The sequence below is a fragment of the Salvelinus sp. IW2-2015 genome, unplaced genomic scaffold, assembly GCF_002910315.2.
Source record: "Salvelinus sp. IW2-2015 unplaced genomic scaffold, ASM291031v2 Un_scaffold2852, whole genome shotgun sequence".
Classification (NCBI taxonomy): Eukaryota; Metazoa; Chordata; class Actinopteri; order Salmoniformes; family Salmonidae; genus Salvelinus; species Salvelinus sp. IW2-2015.
In genome coordinates, this window is record NW_019944152.1 from 4,183 (window position 1) to 27,012 (window position 22,830).

At 42.6% G+C, this 22,830-nt stretch overlaps 2 protein-coding genes across 2 annotated transcripts in view; one reads left to right on the forward strand and one right to left on the reverse strand.

The window, feature by feature from the left end:
• Window positions 1–1,471: 1,471 nt before the first annotated feature.
• On the reverse strand, window positions 1,472–3,751 carry LOC112074867 (thioredoxin-like protein 1). Its single transcript, XM_024141949.2, has 4 exons — window positions 3,523–3,751; window positions 2,714–2,810; window positions 2,306–2,479; window positions 1,472–1,636 (listed from the first exon to the last, which is right to left on the reverse strand). Exons 1-4 carry the CDS (start codon window positions 3,618–3,620, stop codon window positions 1,487–1,489), a joined length of 519 nt encoding a protein of 172 aa, XP_023997717.2. The 5' UTR covers window positions 3,621–3,751; the 3' UTR covers window positions 1,472–1,486.
• Window positions 3,752–13,336: 9,585 nt separating this feature from the next.
• nars1 (asparaginyl-tRNA synthetase 1) overlaps window positions 13,337–22,830 on the forward strand; it is a 20,767-nt gene continuing 11,273 nt past the window's right edge. The window contains 6 exon segments of the mRNA XM_024141948.2: window positions 13,337–13,498; window positions 14,705–14,787; window positions 14,916–14,981; window positions 15,097–15,189; window positions 15,385–15,474; window positions 15,603–15,681. Coding sequence (XP_023997716.1) covers window positions 13,465–13,498; window positions 14,705–14,787; window positions 14,916–14,981; window positions 15,097–15,189; window positions 15,385–15,474; window positions 15,603–15,681 — 445 coding nt within the window. The 5' untranslated portion in view covers window positions 13,337–13,464.

Consider the following 22,830-nt stretch of genomic DNA (forward strand, 5'->3'; position numbering starts at 1 on the left):
CTATTAGTCTAGTCAGTGAGGGGTGATACTATACATCTATTAGTCTAGTCAGTGAGGGTGTTACTATACATCTATTAGTCTGTCAGTGAGGGGTGATACTATACATCTATTAGTCTAGTCAGTGAGGGGTGTTACTATACATCTATTAGTCTGTCAGTGAGGTGATACTATACAATCTATTAGTCTAGTCAGTGAGGGGTGTTACTATACATCTTTAGTCTAGTCAGTGAGGGGTGTTACTATACATCTATTAGTCTAGTCAGTGAGGGGTGTTACATACATCTATTAGTCTAGTCAGTGAGGGGTGATACTATACATCTATTAGTCTAGTCTAGTCAGTGAGGGGTGATACTATACATCTATTAGTCTAGTCAGTGAGGGGTGATACTATACATCTATTAGTCTGTCAGTGAGGGGTGATACTATACATCTATTAGTCTAGTCAGTGAGGGGTGTTACTATACATTCTATTAGTCTAGTCAGTGAGGGGTGTTACTATACATCTATTAGTCTAGTCAGTGAGGGGTGTTACTATACATCTATTAGTCTAGTCAGTGAGGGGTGTACTATACATCTATTAGTCTAGTCAGTGAGGGGTGATACTATACATCTATTAGTCTAGTCAGTGAGGGGTGTACTATACATCTATTAGTCTAGTCAGTGAGGGGTGATACTATACATCTATTAGTCTAGTCAGTGAGGGGTGACTATATATCTATTAGTCTAGTCAGTGAGGGGTGATACTATACATCTATTAGTCTAGCTCAGTGAGGGGTGATACTATACATCTATTAGTCTAGTCAGTGAGGGGTGATACTATATATCTATTAGTCTAGTCGTGAGGGGGTGATACTATACATCTATTAGTCTAGTCAGTGAGGGGTGATACTATACATCTATTAGTCTAGTCAGTGAGGGGTGATCACTATAACATCTATTAGTCTAGTCAGTGAGGGGTGTTACTATATATCTATTAGTCTTAGTCAGTGAGGGTGATACTATACATCTATTAGTCTAGTCAGTGAGGGGTGATACTATACATCTATTAGTCAGTTTCCACGCTGACATCAATAGAACGTAACATCCCACACTAAGAAGGAAAAAGTGTGTGTGTTCCACGTGGGTCTCGTCAATTAATTCCATAACCAGGGCAATCATTTTCAAATGGACATGGGGGGGGGGGTACTTGCAGTCATTTTTTATAAATGTAATCTTTATTTAACTAGGCAAGTCAGTTATGAACAAATTCTTATTTACATTGACAGCCTACCCCGGCCAAACGCGGATGACGCTGGGACAATTGTGCACGGCACAATGGACTCCCAATCACGGCCCGACGTGATTTAACGTGGATTCGAACCAGGGACTGRAGTGACACCTCCTGCACTGAGATGCAGTGCCTTATACCGCTGCACAACTCAGTAAAACCTCACAACAGGTGACTGGACTGAACACATTCAGACCGCTCTGACCTAAAGAGAAGAACCTAACATCCATCCATCCTCAGACTCACCTGTTCATCACAGTCAGACTCCAGGTAGGTGGTGTCCTTGACTAAGCAGTTTTCAAAGCCGCTTTCGTCACTCTCATTTAGGCACTCACAGCCAGTTTTGTTCACAAACGGCATCAGGTCCATCTGAACACACAGACACAGTACAAAAATATATTTTTTTAAAGGACGCACACAAGGTGAACCCATGTTAAGTGCACATTAGAAGCGAGCACAYAAATAAAGATTTCATTCTAGTCAGAGGTTCTCGCACCTACTTGTGTAGTTGTGTAAAGCATCACCCTAAATGTTGACACTGCTTTACTGAAATGTGAGCTTATGTAGCGTATGGTTAGCTTCGACTTATGCTAAACCTTGCTACTGCCTTCCTGAGACCTGTCCTGGGATACCGTCACCACAGACCCAGAAATCAGTCAGCATTGACAGTGCAAGACAGGGAGGGGATCTGAGTTCACATCCTGTCTCGGAAAGACAGGGAGGGGTTCTGAGTTCACATCCTGTCTCGGAAAGACAGGGAGGGGTTCTGAGTTCACGTCCTGTTTCGGGAAGACAGGGAGGGGTTCTGAGTTCACGTCCTGTCTCGGGAAGACAGGGAGGTGTTCTGAGTTTGCGTCCCAGGTCGGGAAGACAAGGACAGAACTCAGAAGTATATCTAGCCTAGGGTGAACTTCCCAAAAAACATAAAGATCGGTTAAGCTAGTTGCTGGGCAATAGACAAACTATGATCTTAATTCTAAAGATMATCTTTACATTTTGGGAAACTCACKCGAGTGATGTAGTTCATCATATACTCACATATCCCTTGGGAATGTCTGAGTCCTCGTTGCTTCCAGGGTCGTTTTCTACATGCTGCTTGATCTTCTCCTCTAATCCTGAGGCATCTGCACCTTGATACAGGTCAATTCGCACTTTGTTACGGAAAAACAAAAACGTTGGCGTTGCAGAGATGTTGTTGGCGGCAGCCGTTGCCTGAAAGAGGGAGATTGACATTCAAGTCTTAGTCACGTGCCTCAACACACATACCAGACGTCTTCATCTGTATTGCTCAATGAATAACATGAGGATGTTGACATGTCTGAGGCTATACATCACTTCTTGTTTACCCAGTCTCCTATGACGACAACAACAACATAATGGAGTACCTGGTGTTTTGATAACGACACAGTAGGCTGTATTAATAAAACTCCAAAAAAATAACCTCACCTGACAGACGTGTACATCTACTTCAAGAAAAATTACGTGTGGGTACTTGTTACTCAACATGTTGAAAGGAGGGGATATTCTGACACAGGGTCGACACCTGGGGAGCGAAGAGGAGTTTAATAGGAAGCTATTGTCAACTGAACCCGAAGTTTAGTTAAATGGCTAACGTTAGTTAACTAGCTATTAACAATGGCTGTTATAAACAAAACATAAATGCTAAAGTAAGCCTTACATGTGCAGTAGCTAAAGCAATAGCTGGCTAAGCATTATTCTTCAGAGTTCGCCAGTTATCTAGATCGTTAACTAGCTAACGAACGTTAGCAAACATAGCTGTTGAGTTCCCTTCACGGGGAAGAGCATAGCTCGCTAGTAGATGGCTATTAAAACCACTAGCCAGATAGGTGGATGGCTAGCTAGATAATATTACTTCTATGTACCACAGATTATATCGAACATACTTGACTGTATTGTTAGATAGCTAGTACCAGACTACTGTCATGCTGTTAACAAAGTTGTCTAGCTAGCTTAGCCTGTCTGATATTGCTAAGTCATAGCTGGCTAAGCTATCTAGCTAACGTTAGTTACCTAACAGCGTGGTATGTTGTCCGAGTTAAGTTATCGTTAGTTATTTTTGTCACACTTTTAAAATAGCTTTTTGAAAATACTCAACAACTGATGCACCGTGAAATCCGAAACAAATTGACTAACTATCTGGTTATACATTCACAAATGAAAGRGGATCACTCATTTCAGTGTAGATCATAGCTAGCTGGTAAAGGCAGGGCCTGGGAACAGATTTTGAACCTTACCCGGCCATTGTGAACTTCACTACCGCAAGCCTTGAGCCGGCTTCTGCTAGCTCAGGTTGGAATTCMGAATCATTTCCGATTACCTTTACCCCGACCATTTTACAGAATACAGCTGCAAATATGTATCTTATTTATGACAGATTATATACAAAACAGTGTCACGGGTGTACACTGTCCAAACTCAACTRCTCTCTAGAATCACACACTTTACTGAAGCGCCTTGACGAATGTTGGCCATTAACCAATGAAAACCAAGGAGGGCGTGGCCAACTCCACAGCTAAAACAAATCACAGAAATATAATGAATTTATTCTCTTTCGATTTAACAAATAATGATCCAAGGTAAGTTTTTAGTTTACGTGAATCTATCGAAATCAAATCAGATTCTATTTGTCACATGCCCCCGAATACAACGTGTGTAGACTTAACCGTGAAATGCTTGCTTATGAGCCCTTCCCAATGATGCAGAGTTAAACAATTATAATAAAACTAAAAATATTAACAGGAGGAATAAAATACACAAGAATGGTGCTATATACAGGAAGTACCAGATCAATGTGGAGCTATATACAGGAAGMACCAGATCAATGTGGAGCTACAGTGGGGAGAACAAGTATTTGATACACTGCCGAGTTTGCAGGTTGTCCTACTTACAAAGCATGTAGAGGTCTGTAATTTTTATCATAGGTATACTTCAACTGTGAGAGACGGAATCTAAAACAAAAATCCAGAAAATCACATTGTATGATTTTTAAGTAATTAATATCGTTGAGCCTTGTGTTTATTGAGCCATCACTCGTACATGAATATAGTGCTGTATCCCACACTTTATCCATACCTATTAAGAATTCCGGCTCTACTCTCTAGCGATAACATCCCCTTTAGTTTTTCTACTTATAATATAGCCACATGTCCGTTCGGTGCGCACTGCGATTACCTGGTAACATACGCTTGACACCCATATATGATCCTGTATCTGACATCGTCCGTAATATTCTCCAGGTATATTTTCACACTTAACAAGAAACCAACGCTCATGTTAGACCACGAGGCGACTCCTCATATCTGAAACTAGACTCCAACCTACTACACTAATGGCCAAATAGTCATCTCCGGATGAACAGACGTCTGTGCTAACTGATCATCAGGAAGTAGACAGGTGAAAAACTTGCAATCACCTGCACAAAACCAAAAATCCAGAGAATTCACATTGTATGATTTTTTGAAGTAGATCAGGTTAGTCTAAGAGGCGAGAAATTATAGGCTATATGGCGCAGCTGGATGGAACGGAGAACAAAGTATTGTCGACACAACTGTTGTGACATCAGGCACGAACAAGCAGAAACTTTTTAAATAAATCTAATGTTAAGAAGGTTCAATAATGCAGAACCGGATACCACCCTTTATCATATCCGATCCGGGATTATCATGAGTATCCTCACATGCTAAAAATCCTCCACGTCCGCCGTTGTGCCTGTAGTTCTTGCAGCCACCCATGCTATTGCATTGATCCACTCTATCGAGCAGGCGAGTACAAGGTGATTGTTGGGGACCCACGTGGCATCCAATCCCCATACCAGAAACACTTCTCCACGTACAGCATCCTTCAGGCTTTCAGAGGCCTGTTGGGCCAGGTAGCTCGTCAATGACCCTGGGACAATAAGACAGGACGTTCTCAGTGCTCCGCTCCAAAGAAGACCACTCAGTAGTTTGCGTCGACAGTCAAGTGGAGAGAAAACTGGCACCATTAAGTACACCCAACCTCACCATGGAACGCTTCGCGAAGCAATGCTTCTATGAGACTGTGAGTCACACATACAATCCTTCAGTTGCCCTTGCTCGAGCGCACTGGCAATTCGGGGTCCCCGCTTTCTCTCAACCAGGCCTTGCTCAATGTCCCAGGCCGCGGTCGTGAACTTGCTGGGTAATTTGCCCAATGACCCCACATAAAAATCTGAGGATAGCCAAAGTCCACAAGAGGTAAAGAGCGAGAGAACCCTCAATCTTGTGTCAATGCCTCTATACCTGAGGGAAGGAGGTTTGCTTCTGGCCAAAAAGAATTTCTCACGGATACATGGCCCACCCTCCATGATCCATCCTTGCCCGCTCAATGACGGTGTTCAGAGTCGTCTACATGTGCCAGACCCTTAAATAGAATAGAGCAGAAAACCATGTCTTACCCCAAAGATGATGTTTTCCACCTCCATGCTTTCGACTGGTTGGAGTTGATCTAAACTTATCCACTCCTGGCCATGGTTGGTGTTCTTAGAGTTGTTTGAGAATGTTTTATTGTTACTCACTGCGCTAAGTCTAATTCCCTCCAGAACAACGGCCGAGTGCGAGTTTTAGATCAAACAGACCTTAGTTTTGTCTCATCACAGGACCACATGACCTTCCTTCCCCATTCCTACTCTGATCATCCAGTAGGATAGAAGAGGATACACACAACACTCAATAATTCAAACATCTATACGGGGCAACTTATCAGACGTAGGGCCTTACAACTGAAAGACACAAATCAACATAAGAAACAACCCCCAGCCCAACCCTTTAGCGTGAACCTATATTAGAGCAGTTGGCAAGAGTGCGACAGAGAACAAAATAACCAACATCACTCTTTCAGGAAGGTTGCTTTTTACCTGCAAATAACTCCACGAGGACATACGGGAGACGGCCAGGGACGAGTCTGATATAACCTTTTAATGTTGCAATATGACCAGCACTCGCTTTTATATTAAGACGACACGATAGTGGCTGGACCCGGAAAGTGCTGCATGGCATGGGCCGCTCATTCACTGCTATCGTGAGAGAGATCTTGAGAAGCCCAACAAACCTCAGCTTTTGGCCTCAGCTTAAAGAGCATTTGACGAATGGTGAGGTCACGTGAACTTATGAGCCATTCGGAGCTGATCTGTCCAAGCATGATGACAACGACCCGACCTGAAACAACCACAGCCAGGGCAACTAAGGAAGTGGCTCGTAAAGAAAGCATCTCAAGGTCCTGGAGTGTGCCCTGTACCAGTCTCCAGACCTGAACCCAATAGAAAATCTTGGTATGAGGCACTGAAAAGTCCGTTATTGCCCAGCAACAGCCCTGAAACCTGAAGGATCTGGAGAACGTCTGTATGGAGGAGTGGGCCAAAATCCCTGCTGCAGTGTGTGCAACCTGGTCAAAGAACTACAGGAAACGTATGATCTCTGTAATTGCAAACAAAGGTTTCTCTTACCAAATATTAAGTTCTGCTTTTCTGATGTATCAAATACTTATGTCATTGCAATAAAATGCTAATTAATTACTTAAAAATCATACAATGTAATTCTCGCTTTGTATTTAATACCGTCTCTCACAGTTGAAGTGTACCTATGATAAAAATTACAGACCTCTACATGCTTTGTAAGTAGGAAAACCTGCAAAATCGGCAGTGTATCAAATACTTGTTCTCCCCACTGTATATACAGGGAGTACCAGTACCAGATTAATGTGGAGCTATATACAGGGATTACCAGTACCAGATCAATGTGGAGCTATATACAGGGAGTACCAGTACCAGATCAATGTTTGAATGTGTGTTTGTGTTGTCGGTATGCGTGTGTGTGAGTATGTAGTGTGTGTGAATGTGTGGGGGTTTTGTGTTGGGAGTGTCAGTGTAGTGTGTATATATAGCGTGTACAGTACCAGTCAAAAGTTTGGACATACCTACTCATTCAAGGGTTATTCTTTATTTTTACTATTTTCTACATTGTACAATACTACTGATGACATCAACACCATGAAATAACAGATGTGGAATCATGTAGTAACCAAAAAAGTGTTAAACAAATCAAAATATATATTTTGATTTTAGATTCTTCAAAGTTCAAAGCTGTCATCAAGGCAAAGGGGTGGCTACTTTGAAGAAACCCTTTTTTTGGTTACTACATGATTCCATATGTGTTATTTCATATTTTTTGATGTCTTCACTATTATTCTACAATGTAGAAAACAGTAAAAAATAAAGAAGAAACCTGGAATGAGTAGATGTGTCCAATCTTTTGACTGGTACCGTATATGGTTTTGTGAGGGTGCGTAGAGTCAGTGCAGGTAGTCCAGGTAACCATTAATTAACTATTTAGCAGTCGTATGGCTCGGGGGTGGAAGCTGTCTCGGAGCCTATTGGTCCGAGAGCCGATGCTCCGGTACCGTTTCCTGGATGGTAGCAGAGTGAACAGTCTATGGCTTGGTTGGCGTGAGTCTATGGGAATTCTTTGACCCCAGTGATGTACTGGGCTGTCCGCTCTACCAAGCAGTAAAGTAGCCAGTCAAAATGCTCTCGATGATGCAGCTGTAAAACRTTTTGAGGATCCGAGGGCCCATGCAAAAAAAAAATGTATCCTCCTGACGGCGAAGAGGCGCTGTTCTGCCATTTCCATGACTGTGCGGGTGTGTGTGTGGATTGTGTTAAGTCCCTAGTGATGTGGARGCCAAGGAACTTGAAGCTCTTGACCCACCCCACTACAGCCCCGCAAATATGGATGGGAGAATGCTCTCCCCTCTTTCTCCTGTAGTCCACAATCAGCTCCTTGGTCTTACTGACTTTGAGGAAGAGGTTACTGTTATGGTACCACACTACCAAATCTCTGACCTCCTCCCTGTAGACTGTCTCATCGCAGTCGGACACCAGGCCTATCACCGTCACGTCGTCAGCAAACTTGATGATGTTGTTGGAGTCGTGCGTGACCATGCAGTCGTGGGTGAACAGAGAGTACAGGAGCATACACCCTTGATGGGCCCCCGTGTTGAGGGTCAGCATGCCGGGGAGGTGTTTGTGCTGTTGCCTACCCTCACTACCTGGGGCCCGTCCCATCAGGAAGTACAGGATCCAGTTGCAAAGGGAGGTGTTCAATCCCAGGGTTCCAGCTTGGTAATGAGCTTGSAGGGGACTATGGTGTTGAATGCTGAGCTGTAGAATATGAACAGTATTTTCACATAGTTATTCCCCCCTGTTGTCCAGATGGGAGAGGGCAGTGTGAAGTGCACTTGAGATCGCGTCCTCTGTGGATCTGTTTAGGCGGTATTGGAATTGGACTGGGTCTAGGGTGTCTAGGATGATGGTGTTGATGTGTGTCATAGCCAGCCTTTTTAAAGCACTTTGTCAATTACAGATGTGAGTGCTACAGGGGCGATAGTCATTTAGCCAGGTCATCTTGGAGTTCTTTGGAACAGGGACAATGGTGGTCAGCTTGAAACATGTTAGGATTACAAGGAGAGATTGAAAATGTCTGTGAAGACACTTGCCAGCTGGTCTGCGCATTCTTTGATAACGCGCCCTGGTATTCCTTCTGGCCTGACAGTCTTGTGATTGTTAACCTGTTTAATGGTTTTACTCACACGGGCTGTCAGGGTTCCTCCTGACCACCAGAGGGCGGCAGAGACCGAKCTAGATACTTTTATTGTGTCTTATTATTTCAAGATTGTGTCCCTGTTAAAAGAGGTGTGTTTTCTGTGGCCATTTACAGATGCTTGAATTGTTTACTGTGTGTGGTTGTTTCCTGAGTGAGTTTTCAACACTTAGTGTTTGTTGTTTTCCCCCTAGGTGTACTGTTTCTCAGTAAAGTATTTATGTTTATCCTTAACCATTGATGTGTGGTCTCTTCTCTGCAKCTGMGTCTAACCTCATATRGGCCGGAGAGAGACATCACAAAGTCATCCGGGAACAGGGGCTTTCARGCAAGACCCAGTGGTTGTATTCCTRCTCGACGTGAGCATCACAGTCTGTACCAGCAAAACAGTCTTGTAGACTCGCGTTTGCTTTATCGGACCACTTCTGTATTGAGCGCGTCATTGGTACATCCTGTTTCAGCTTTTGTTTGTAAGCAGGAAAATAGTAATGGTCAGAATTGCCGAAGGGAGGTTGGGGGAGCTCCTCATTGTTCCTTGGAGTAGTTCTAGTGGTTTAGAGTTTGAGTGGTGTTGTGTTTGTGTGTGTGTGTGTGGTGTGTTGTGTGTGTGTGTGGTGTGTGTGTGGTGTGTGTGTGTGTGGTGTGTGTGTGTGGTGTGTGTGTGTGTGTGTGTTTGTGTGTGTGTGTGTGTGTGTGTGTGTGTGTGTGTGTGTGTGAGAATGGTTTTATTAAGTCTCCCTCGTTAGTCTTTGCCCACCGAGATGCTGCCTCTACTTTGTTTTATGGCCCATACAGTTTGTTGAATGCCAATGCCGTGGTGTTGGCTGTGGAGGGATTTATACAGCTGTGGCGATTACGGATGAGAACACTCGGTAGATAAAAGGTCGGCAGCTTATCACGAGGTATTGAATATCAGCTGAACAAAAGCTCCAGATGTCCTTCACATTGGAAGTAGTGATTACATGTTTATACTGTGGGGGGGGGGGGGTTCTTTATATATTTTTTCATGTTCCAGGCAATCTCTAAACACAAAATTATTAAGATCTGAACATATTTATGATCTGAAGAGAACGTAAACTGACTCACCTCCAGTCTCCATTGAATTGGCTTAGAATGCATATACGCTGGGCTGTGTGTGTGTGTGTGTGTGTGTGTGTGTGTGTGGTGTGTGTGTGTGTTGTGTGTGTGTGTGGTGTGTGTGTGTGTGTGTGTGTTGTGTGTGTGTGTGTGTGTGTGTGTGTGTGTGTGTGTGTGGGTGTGGTGTGTGTGTGTGTGTGTGTGTGTGTGTGTGTGCATTTCTTTAGATAGTGTTATATATACATACAGTGCATTTGGGAAATTGTTCAGGAACTCTTCACTTTTTCCACATTTTGTTATGTTACAGCCTTATTCTAAAATAGATTGCATGTTGTTTTTTTTGTCCTCATCAAAATACACACAATATCCAATAATGACAAAGCGAAAACAGGTTTTTAAATGTTTGCAAATGTATTCAAAGTTTTTACAAAAATAGCTACCTTAAATAAATATTCAGACCCTTTGCTATGAGACTCGAAATTGAGCAGAGGTGCATCCTCTTTCCATTGATCATCTTTGAAATGTTTCTACAACTTGATTGGACATGATTTGGAAAGACACACCTGTCTTCAGTGGCTTGCAAAAGTATTCACCCCCCTTGGTATTTTTCCTATTTTGTTGCCTTACAACCTGGAATTAAAATAAAAAAWTTTGGGGGGGTTTGTCTCATTTGATTTACACAACATGCCTACCACTTTGAAAATGCAAAATATTTTCTGATGTGAAACAAACAAGAAATAAGACAAAAAAACAGAACTTGAGCATGCATAACTATTCACCCCCCCCCAAAGTCAATACTTTGTAGAGCAACCTTTTGCAGCAATTACAGCTGAAAGTCTCTTGAGGTATGTCTCTAAGCTTGGCACATCTAGCCACTGGYATTTTTGCCCATTCTTCAAGAAAAAAATTCTCCAGCTCCTTCAAGTTGGATGGGTTCCGCTGGTGCACAGCAATCTTTAAGTCATACCACAGATTCTCAATAGGATTGAGGTCTGGGCTTTGACTAGGCCATTCCAAGACATTTAAATGTCTCGAGTGTTGCTTTAACAGTATGCTTAGGGTCATTGTCCTGCTGGAAGGTGAACCTCCGTCCTAGTCTCAAATCTTTGGAAGACAGAGAGGTTTCCCTCAAGAATTTCCCTGTATTTAGCACCATACAACATTCCTTCAATTCTGACTAGTCTCCCAGTCCCTGCTGCTGAAAAACATCCCCACAGCATGATGCTGTCATAACCATGCTTCACTGAGGGGATGGTGTTCTCGGGGTGATGAGAGGTGTTTGGTTTGTGCCAGACATAGCATTTTCCTTGATGGCCCTAAAGCTACATTTTTGTCTCATCTGACCAATGGCTTTTTTTCTGGCCCCTCTTCCGTAAAGCCCAGCTCTGTGGAGTGTACGGCTTAAAGTGGTCCAATGGACAGATACTCCGATATCCACTGTGGAGCTTTGCAGCTCCTTCAGGGTTATCTTTGGTCTCTTTGTTGCCTCTCCGATTAATGCCCTCCTTGCCTGGTCCGTGAGTTTTGGTGGGCGGCCTTCTCTTGGCAGGTTTGTTGTGGTGCCATATTCTTTCCAATTTATAATAATGGATTTAATGGTGCTCCGTGGGATGTTCAATGTTTCTGATCTTTTTTTATAACCCAACCCTGATCTGTACTTCTCCATAGCCTTGTCCCTGATCTGTTTGGAGAGCTCCTTGGTCTTCATGGTGCCGCTTGCTTGGTGGTGCCTCTTGCTTAGTGGTGTTGCAGACTTTTGGGCCTTTCAGAACAGGTGTGTATATATGCTGAGATCATGTGACAGATTGTGACACTTAGATTGCACACAGGTGGACTTTATTTAACTTATTATGTGACTTATGAAGGTAATTGGTTGCACCAGATCTTATTTAGGGGCTTCATAGCAAAGGGGGTGAATACATCTGCACGCACCACTTTTCCGTTTTTGTATTTTTTTAAACAACCTTTTTTAATTTCACTTCATCAATTTGGACTATTTTGTGTTTGTCCATTACACGAAATCCAAATAAAAAATATATTTAAATTATTGGTTGTAATGCAACAAAATAGGAAAAATGCCAAGYMGGATATATAAAAGGTTCCACAGTTGACAGTGCATGTCAGAGCAAAAACCAAGCCATGAGGTCGAAGGAATTGTCCGTAGAGCTCCGAGACAGGATTGTGTCGAGGTACAGACCTGGGGAAGGGTACCAAAAAATGTCTGCAGCATTGATGAAACTCCCCAAATACAGGTGTGCCAAGCTTGTAGCGTCCTACCCAAGAAGAATTGAGGCTGTAATCACTGCCAAAGGTGCTTCAACAAACTACTGAGTAAAGGGTCTGAATACTTATGTAAATGTGGTATTTCCATTTTTTTTTGTACACATTTGCTAAAATCTCTAAACCTGTTTCTACTTTGTCATTTTGGGGTATAGTGTGTAGATCTTATGAGTGGGGGGGGAAACAATTTTATCAATTTTATAATAAGGCTGTAACGTAAACAAAACGTGGAAAAAGTCAAGGGGTCTGAATTCTTTCTGAATGCACTGTACATACAGAGTGTACAAAACATTAGGAACACCTTCCTAATATTGAGTTGCACCCCCTTTTTGCCCTCAGAACAGCCTCAATTCATTGGGGTATGAACTCTACAATGTGTCATAAGCAGTCCACAGGGATGCTGGCCCATGTTGACTCCAATGATTCCCACAGTTGTGTCAAATTGGCTGGATGTCCTTTGGGTGGTGGACCATTCTTGATACACACGGGAAACTGTTGAGCGTAAAAAAACAACAACAGCGTTGCACTTCTTGACACAAACCGGTGCGCCTGGTACCTACTACCATACCTCGTTCAAAGACACAAATATATTTTGTCTTGCCCAATCTCCCTCTGAATGGCAAACATACAAAACATTTATTCAGATTTGCCCGTCAGTAGCTCCGAGAACAACCCTTACGAAAAAATATTGCAGTCAGAGGGTTGTATAACTGCATTTCTGCAATTACTGCTTCTAAAATACAACAGTCGACAGCAATTTTGAAACTGCAATCTTTTRTTTTTGTACGGGAAGTGTACCAAAGAACATTTTTTATTTAATTTAATGTATGGACATTAATGGGTTCAAATGGATTCTGCAACAATATATGCACGATGTAATGGATTGAATTAAATATGCATGAATCATATATAGCCTCATCATCTCTTAGCTCCATACATCTCTATGGTCCAATAACACACCAGATATGGTCCTTTCATCATGTCAGGGCGTGACTACAATGACTGTCAGGAACTGTGAACCAATCCGCGTTCAATTTACTGCACACTGTAACCAATCAACGTTCACGACCTTTTCGGAAGTTGTATGCGCAGATAATCATACGTGAGCACACAAACCAACGGGAGAAGCAAAGGCCGGTTCTTTTCAGTATTATTATTAGCTAGCTAGTATTTCATTAAAATATACAGATTTGATACAATTTCTACATGGATATGGCGGAGACGGCAACGAAACCTGCAGGTAAACTCATTGTGTAACGTTATGTAGCTAGCTACTATATATACAATGCTGAAATAATGTGTCAAGTGTTGCATCAGACCGGTGTTGCTAGTTAGCTTGCATACTTTTTWWTTTTTTTWWWAATMTAACCTTTATTTAACTAGGCAAGTCAGTTAAGAACAAATTATTATTTTACAATGACGGCCTACCCTGGCCAAACCCTCCCCTAACCCGGACGACGCTGGGCCAAGTGTGCACCGCCCTATGCGACTCCRAATCATGGCCGGTTGTGATACAGCCCGGGATCGAATCAGGGTCTGTAGGGACGGACGCCTCTAGCACTGAGATGCAGAGCCTTAGACCGCTGCGCCACTCGGGAGCCCACCGGTAGCACAACCGTATCTTCACTGTCTAACTAGCTAAAAAAAAGCTAGTTAAGCATTTTGTTTGTTTTAGTGCCTTTTTCATTTCTGTCATACCTGTACCTAGCTGATATTCTCAACTCCACAATATGTACACACAGTGCGTTCGGAAAGTATTCAGACGGCTTGACTTTTCCCACATTTTGTCACGTTACAGCCWTATTCTAAAGTTGAGTAAATATATTTCCCCCCCCTCATCAATATATACACAATACCGCATAATAACAAAGCAAAAAGCGAAAACAGGGTTTTAGAAGTTTAAGTACATCTCTGGCGAGACCAGAATATAGCTGTGCAGGGACGCTCCCCACCCAACAGAGCTTGAGAGGATCTGCAGGAAAGAATGGGAGAAACTTGCCAAATACAGGTGTGGTAAGCTTGTAGCATCATACCCAATAAGACTGGWGGCTGCCGAAGGTGCTTCAACAAAGTGCTTCGTAAAGGGTCTGAATACTTATGTAAATGTGATATTTCAGTTTTTTATATTTTAATAAATGTGCCAACATTAAAAATAAAGMTTTTGTCTTGTCATTATGGGGTATTGTGTGTTGATTGAGGAGGGAATACAATTMAATCAATTTTAGAATAGGGCTGTAACYTAACAAAATGTGGGAAAAGTCCAGGGGTCTGAATACTTTCCCAAAGCACTGTAGCTCCAACCTTTGAGTGGGTGAAATAGGCWACGTAGTGGGATGTCAAATATGGGATTTAGCATCGGGAATGATAACTGAACATGTCAAGCTAGGTTTAGAGGAAATGGCATTGCATGCAAGATCAAGTATTACAGTGCTTTCACTTTTTCCAGGTGAACTGTACGTGTCTGACAAAGAGGGAAATGACCAGGATGGCGACGGAACAGAACAGAAGCCTTTCAAGACCTCATTGAGGGTAAGAGGAATCAGTGTTGTCTGTTTGTTTTTCATTATTACACCCATTCAACAGAATTGATATGTCTACGATCCCCTTTGAATAAATCACAGTTAAGTGCTGTAACAACAGCTCTGTGGATTTCACAGGCATTGATATTTGCTGGAAAGGAACCATTCCCAACCATCTARGTGGATTCTCAGAAGGAGGGAGAGGTAGATAGTTACAACAAGCAATCAAAAATCAAGTCAAAACACAAACCCAGCAAAATCTGAAGATGTTTTCATTTTCTTTTCACTTACTGATTTTTGTTTCTCCTATTAATCTRAGCGTTGGGCAGTGATCTCCAAGACACAGAAGAAAAATGTGAAAAAGTTATTTGCCAGAGAGCAGATGAAGAGCGACTCCAAAGACAAAAAGGAGGTAATGGCACCCTATCCCCCCATATAGTGCGCTACCTCTGGTCAAAAGTAGTGCACTATGTAGGGAATAGGATGCACCATTATAATTATACACACTATTGTCTTCGGCCATAAACTGTACACTCACTGCTCACAGGTAGCAGTAGTGTATGTAAGAGGCAATTTATGTAAATTATTTTCAACTTTGATTTTGAAGGCAGAGGATTCTGAGAGACGAGAGAAGAACCTGGACGGAGCTAAGAAAGTCACCATTGAGAATGACTCSAGCCTTCCAGAGCCCAAAACGGTCAGATCRACTATATTCTCTTTAGTCAGCATCCTGTCAGAAACTCCTCATCTTTGGAAATAAGAGTGTAATTTTTTGGTCTTCCATTGTGTTTAAATATTGAAATTGAATCAACACTTTCCCAAAAGGTTAAAATCTATCAGTTGGAGCCTCTCCGGGGGGAGAGAGTGAAGGTGTTTGGCTGGGTGCACCGAATGAGAAAACAAGGTGAGGATTGTAGAAAGTCCAGTATGAAGGAAGATAGAGGTAGTTTTAGCGCTAGCTTAGCGCAAAGACTGGAAGTCAATGGGTACAGCTAGCTACCCACCAAAAATGTGTTCCGTGACCCAGAAAACAGAACTGAAAAGTTTCTGCAACACTGTACATAATGTTATGAACATGAATACTGTGTGATTCAAAACTTGTAAAAGTTAAAAAGTTATTATACAAAAAATTATCATTTTTAAACAAAATATTTTCACATCACCAAATAATTGATTAAAACACACTGTTTTTCAATGAAAGTTCACAGTAGTCTCATCAGCACTTTGTAGGGTAGAAACATGGTGTAGCCGGAGGACAGCTAGCTTCCGTCCTCCTCTGGGTACATTGACTTAAATACAAAACCTAGGAGGTTCATGGTTCTCACTTCCTTCCATAGACTTACACAGTAATTATGACAACTTCCAGAGGACCACCTCCAACCTATCAGAGCTCTTGCAGCATGAACTGACATGTTGTCCACCCAATCAAGGGATCAGAGAATGAATGTAGTACTGAAAGCTACAGCTAGCTAGCACTGCAGTGTATAACATGTGGTGAGTAGTTGTTTTTTTTCCTACCCCTTTTTCTCCCCAATATTGCGTGAAATCCAATTGGTAGTTACAGTCTTGTCCCATCTCTGCAACTCTTGTACGGACTCGGGAGAGGCGAAGGTCGAGAGCCAATGCGTCTTCCGAAAACACGACCCAGCCAAGCCGCACTGCTTCTTGACACACTGCTTGCTTAACCCGGAAGCCAGCCACACTAATGTGTTGTAGGAAACACCATACAACTGGCATTTGCCCGGCCCGCCACAAGGAGTCACTAGAGCGTAATGGGACAAGAACATCCCGGCCGGGCAAACCCTTCCCCTAATCCGGACGACGCTGGGCCAATTGGGCCAATTGTTCGCTGCCTCATGGGTCTCCCAGTTGCGGCCGGCTGCAACACAGCCCGGGATCGAACCCAGGTCTGTAGTGATCCCTCTAGTACTGCGAAGCAGTGCCTTGAACGCTGGGCCTCTCGGGAGGCCATGGTCACTTGGAATTTGACTCGTGGCCGCTGGTTTGGCGGTAATACGGTCACAGCAACAGCCCTAACGTTGACATGATCAGTCCAATCAAAGCTACTGTAGATCTAATGTGATTTGATGTAATTTTATCTGTGGCCAATGACCTTTGAGCCTTCTTGGATGGGCACTTCTAATGTAACTATGGCAGCACCCAAGGGGCTTGAAATTTATTTTAACTCTCCCCATAGATTTTGCGGTGTCGTAGTGTCCCCTTGAGTGACAGAACACTGAGCCAATCACGGCGCAACTAGAGAACATTCCAACCTCTACGCTCCGTATTTTTCCCTGGCTTCCCCACCACCACAGACAGCGCTGAGCTAGGATGAAACACCTGCATTTTTAAGCTGCCTTACTCAAGAAAGCAACATTGTTTGTATGCGGCTTTTTTAACTGAATTATATATATTTTTTTACATTGTTTGCAAACTGATATGTGACACGTATTAATGTTGAAATAACATGCAAAACAGGCAGCAAAATGTTACATTTTTAATATTTATTTTTTAGCTAAACACAGAGATGCAAACCAGTTACCTTTCGGCGAAATTCGCCGTTTTGAATCCCACATTTTTTTGGGGGGGGAGGGGTTCTAATATCCGCTTTTGGGTCACTAATGGCTGTAAGCGAACCAGTGATACATGTTTGAAGCAATTATGTCTGTAGCCAAGGCTCGAGCCTGCGCTCAGCCAGTCATTCACCTAACAGAATGTAGCACGCGACTGAAGAGACAACCAACTTGCTAGTTAGAGCATCAGCGCGCGCTCTGGAAGTCAGCGCAGAGTGGGAAGGCAGTTTTGATTGGGTGATGAAGCGTACTTCATGAGCTGTAACTGAAAAACTGGCATTTGGAAAGTTTGAGTTGAGGGAGTAAGTGTGGTGGGACAAGAATTGTTAGCAATGTTAAGTACTGTTATCTTGCTACAGTAGCTGGATCGAGTTATCTGTTAGCTAGCCAGAGAAATTTTGAGCAACATTATCTAACTTAGCTGATGAAATAATTGAGTTTATGGTGTGAATATTAGCTGGCTAACAAAGTTAGTCAGACCGCTAGCTAGCTAACGCTACAACATCAGATGAGGTAACGTTATCTRGAGGAACCAATTAGCTACAGCGGTTCTTCCTTTAAAAAGTTGAAGTGTACTGCGGCTCAGCTTGCATGGTGCCGCAGAATTCTATGGCACTGTGCCAACCACTGGTACCATTAGTGGTAGTTGGTGCTAGTTTGACCACCAGAGGGCGTCTTTGAGAGGCATTTGATAGCCTTCAATAATGGCTGTACTAMAGAATTGAAAACCTTTTTTTGTAAGAACATTGTATATGGGACTGATTTTTTAAAGAAATTTTGKTTAATTAATTTGATTAATATTATGGTGTTTCTATTCCAAGGAAAACGAAAAAKKKRCTGGGTTTCCATTAGGATGGAACGGGAAAATATGTCGCTGTACAACCAACGTGCCGGTCAGGAGTAGGCTACAGTACTGGGCTATTTAGCTAAAGAATCCCTGTGTCGTGCGGGCACGCGGGAGACCGGAGTTCAATTCCCTGCCGGGGAGGAAGGAGTAGGCTGTCCTTGTAAATAAGAATTTGTTCTTATTAACTGACTTGCTTAGTTAAATAAAGGTTACACTAAGAGCATAACATTTCTTAATGTTAAACTGAAATTGCAACCAATCACGGCCGGTTGTGATACAGCCAACCTAACTAAGAAATACATTTGACGATTGAATTCTCCCCCTACCCTCCTCCTAGGCAAGTCTATTGCCCAGCTACCTGCTAATAGCCACAATGGCGCTGTACAACATGACCGTGTGTGTTTGAAAGAGTAATTTCCAGTAGGCAACAATTTGTTTACCTTCATTTGAGTGAAGGAGGCTTTTGTTGCGGAATAGAAAGCCGATTCTTGATTTTGATTTTGGATTGGAGATGTTTGATATGAGTCTGGAAGGAGAAGTTGCAGTCTAGCCAGACACCTAGGTACTTATAGATGTCCACATATTCTAGGTCGGAACCGTCCAGGTGGTGATGCTAGTCGGGCGTGCGGGTGGCAGGCAGCGAACGGTGAAAAAGCATGCATTTGGTTTTACTAGCGTTTAAGACAGTGGAGGCCACGGAAGGAGTGTTGTTATGGCATTTGAAGCTCGTTTGGAGTTAGATAGCACAGTGTCCAAGGAAGGGCCGGAAGTATATAGAATGTGTCGTCTGCGTAGAGGTGATCAGGGAATCGGCCCGCAGGCAAAGAGCAACATCATTGATGTATACAGAGAAAAGAGTCGGCCCGAGAATTGAAACCCATGTTGGACCCCCATAGAGACTGCCAGAGGACCGGACAACATGCCCTCGATTTGACACACTGAACTCCTGTCTGCAAAGTAGTTGGTGAACCAGGCAAGGCAGTCATTAGAAAAACGGAGGCTACTGAGCTGCGATAAGAATATGGTGATTGACAGAGTCGAAAGCCTTGGGCCAGGTCGATGAAGACGGCTTGCAGCAGTGAATGTCTTTTATCGATGGCGGTTATTGATGTCGTTTAGGTACCTTGAGCGTGGCTGAGGTGCCACCGTGACCGGCTCGGAAACCGGGATTGCACAGCGGAGAAGGACGGGTGGGATTCGAGATGGTCAGTGATCTGTTTGTTGACTTGGCTGTTCGAAGACCTTAGATAGGGCAGGGCAGGATGGATATAGGGTCTGTAACAGTTTGGTCCAGGGGTGTCTCCCCCTTTTGAAGAGGGGGATGACCGCGGCAGCTTTCCAATCCTTGGGGATCTCAGATGATACGAAGGAGAGGTTTGAAACAGGCTGGTAATAGGGGGTGCGACAATGTCGGCGGGACAGTTTCAGGAAATAGGGGGTCCAGATTGTCAAGCCCAGCTGATTTGTATGGGTCCAGGTTTTCCAGCTCTTTCAGAACATCTGCTATCTGGATTTGGGTAAAGGAGAAGCTGGGGAGGCTTGGGCGAGTACAGCGGCCGGGGCGGGGCTGTTGGCCAAGGTTGGAGTCGCCAGGAGGAAGGAATGGCCAGCCATTTGAGAAATGCTTTGTTGAAGTCTTCGATGTATCACGGATTTATCGGTGGTGACCGTGTTACCTAGCCTCAGTGCAGTGTGGCAGCTGGGAGGAGGTGCTCTTGTTCTCCATGGACTTTACAGTTATCCAGAACTTTTTGGAGTTTAGAGCTACAGGATGCGAATTTCTGCTTGAAAAAAGCTGGCCTTTGCTTTCCTGACTGACTGCGTGTATTGGGTCCTGACTTCCCTGAACAGTTGCATATCGCGGGGGCTCTTCGATGCTATTGCAGTTCGCCACAGGATGTTTTTGTGCTGTCGAGGGCAGTTCAGGTTCTGGAGTGAACCAAGGGCTATATCTGTTCTTGGTTCTGCATTTTTGAACGGAGCATGCTTGTCTAATATTGGTGAGGAAGTAACATTTAAAGAATGACCAGGCATCCTCAACTGACGGGATGAGGTCAATATCCTTCCAGGGTACCCGGGCCAGGTCGATTAGAAAGGCCTGCTCGCAGAAGTGTTTTTAGGGAGCGTTTGACAGTGATGAGGGTGGTCGTTTGGACCGCGGACCGCTGGCGGATACAGGCAATAGCTAAATAAACTGGCACCATTGTAGAACAGATGTCCCAGGCAGAAAAGTGTACAGTGTAGAATGTGCAGTGTAGCCCAAAGTTATTGCTTTTGTTGTGTTGAACTTAACATACTGTAACACTTGTGTGTGAGTGAGGGGGAATTATTCAAAAAATTACTCAGTGAACGTAATTTTTTCACACATGTAGCCTTGTGCACTTAATGTCTACTATAGGGTCACTATAATAGATACTTAATGTCTACTATAGGGGTCACTATAATAGAATACTAATGTCTACTATAGGGGTCACTATAATAGAATACTAATGTCTACTATAGGGTCACTATAATAGAAATACTAATGTCTACTATAGGGGTCACTATAATAGAATACTAATGTCTACTATAGGGGTCACTATAATAGAAATACTAATGTCTACTATAGGGGTCACTATATAGAATACTAATGTCTTACTATAGGGCGTCACTATAATAGAATACTAATGTTCTACTATAGGGGTCACTATAATAGAATACTAATGTCTACTATAGGGTCACTATAATAGAATACTTAATGTCTACTATAGGGTCACTATAATAGAATACTAATGTCTACTATAGGGGTCACTATAATAGAATACTAATGTCTACTATAGGGGTCACTATAATAGGAATACTAATGTCTACTATAGGGGTCACTATAATAGAATACTAATGTCTACTATAGGGGTCACTATAATAGAATACTTGTTTGTTTCATTCTATTTCTACTTTGTAACAAGCGTTCTATTATAAAGGCTGTCGTGGTAACAAGCGTTCTATTATTAAAGGCTGTCGTGGGTAACAAGCGTTCTATTATTAAAAGGCTGTCATTGGTAACAAGCGTTCTATTATAAAGGCTGTCGTGGTAACAAGCGTTCTCTTATAAAGCTGTCATGGTAACAAGCGTTCTATATAAAGGCTGTCGTGGTAAACAAGCGTTCTCTTATAAAGGCTGTCGTGGTAACAAGCGTTCTATTTATAAAGGCTGTCGTGGTAACAAGCGTTCTATTATAAAGGCTGTCGTGGTAACAAGCGTTCTCTTATAAAGGCTGTCGTGGTAACAAAGCGTTCTATTATAAAGGCTGTCGTGGTAACAAGCGTTCTCTTATAAAGGCTGTCGTGGGTAACAGCGTTCTCTTATAAAGGCTGTCGTGGTAACAAGCGTTCTCTTATAAAGGCTGTCGTGGTATCAAGCGTTCTATTATAAAGGCTGTCGTGGGTAACAAGCGTTCTATTATAAAGGCTGTCGTGGTAACAAGCGTTCTATTATAAAGGCTGTCGGGTGGGTAACAAGCGTTCTCTTATAAAGGCTGTTCGTAGTATCAAGCGTTCTATTATAAAGGCTGTCATGGTAACAAGCGTTCTATTATAAAGGCTGTCATTGGTAACAAGCGTTCTCTTATAAAGGCTGTCGTGGTATCAAGCGTTCTATTATAAAGGCTGTCGTGGTAACAAGCGTTCTATTATAAAGGCTGTTCATGGTTAACAAGCATTCTCTTATAAAGGCTGTCGTGGTATCAAGCGTTCTATTATAAGGCTGTCGTGGTAACAAGCGTTCTATTATAAAGGCTGTCGTGGTAACAAGCGTTCTATTATAAAGCTGGTGGTAACAAGCGTTCTATTATAAAGGCTGTCGTGTAACAAGCGTTCTATTATAAAGGCTGTCATGTAACAATCGTTCTATTATAAAGGCTGTCATGTTAACTGCAATATTTTAATGTATTGTTTTTTTTCTCTGTGCAACAAATAACATTGGATTGCTTTTCCTTAATGTTTTTCTACGAGTTTGGTTTTAACCACTTTTTATTTTACACACAGAGACTGATCATGTAGTTCATAATCTTTGTTGTTTAATTAGTACACAGTTAAAACCTGCATTTCAAGAAGGGATCCAGCCTAAAAATCACTAGAAATTAACATTTTAAAGCTGATTTAAAAAAATATATATCCTCCTAGCAGGGATTTTTTTGCATGTTTCAGTACCAACAAGCCTGTGACTTGTCTGATAATCAATCAATGTGATTTTTTGTATTTTCACTGAGTCTCTGTCTGTAGGCTATATTTAGCTAATTCTCTGGTGGCCAAATTAAGTGGAGGTGGTATAGTCTCATCTATTCGTTTGGTCATCTATCACTGATTAGAAACATTTAGCATGCTACAATGTAGCCTAAATGCTATATGCTGTAATGTAGCCTAAATGCTACATGCTATAATGTAGCCTAAATCAAGTGTTCATCTGTCATTGATCAGAAACATTTAGCATGCTACAATGTAGCCTAAATGCTACATGCTGTAATATAGCCTAAATGCTACATGCAATAATGTAGCCTAAATGCTGACATGCTGTAATGTAGCCTAAATGCTACATGCTGTAATGTAGCCTAAATTGCTACATGCAATAATGTAGCCTAAATGCTACATGCCTACC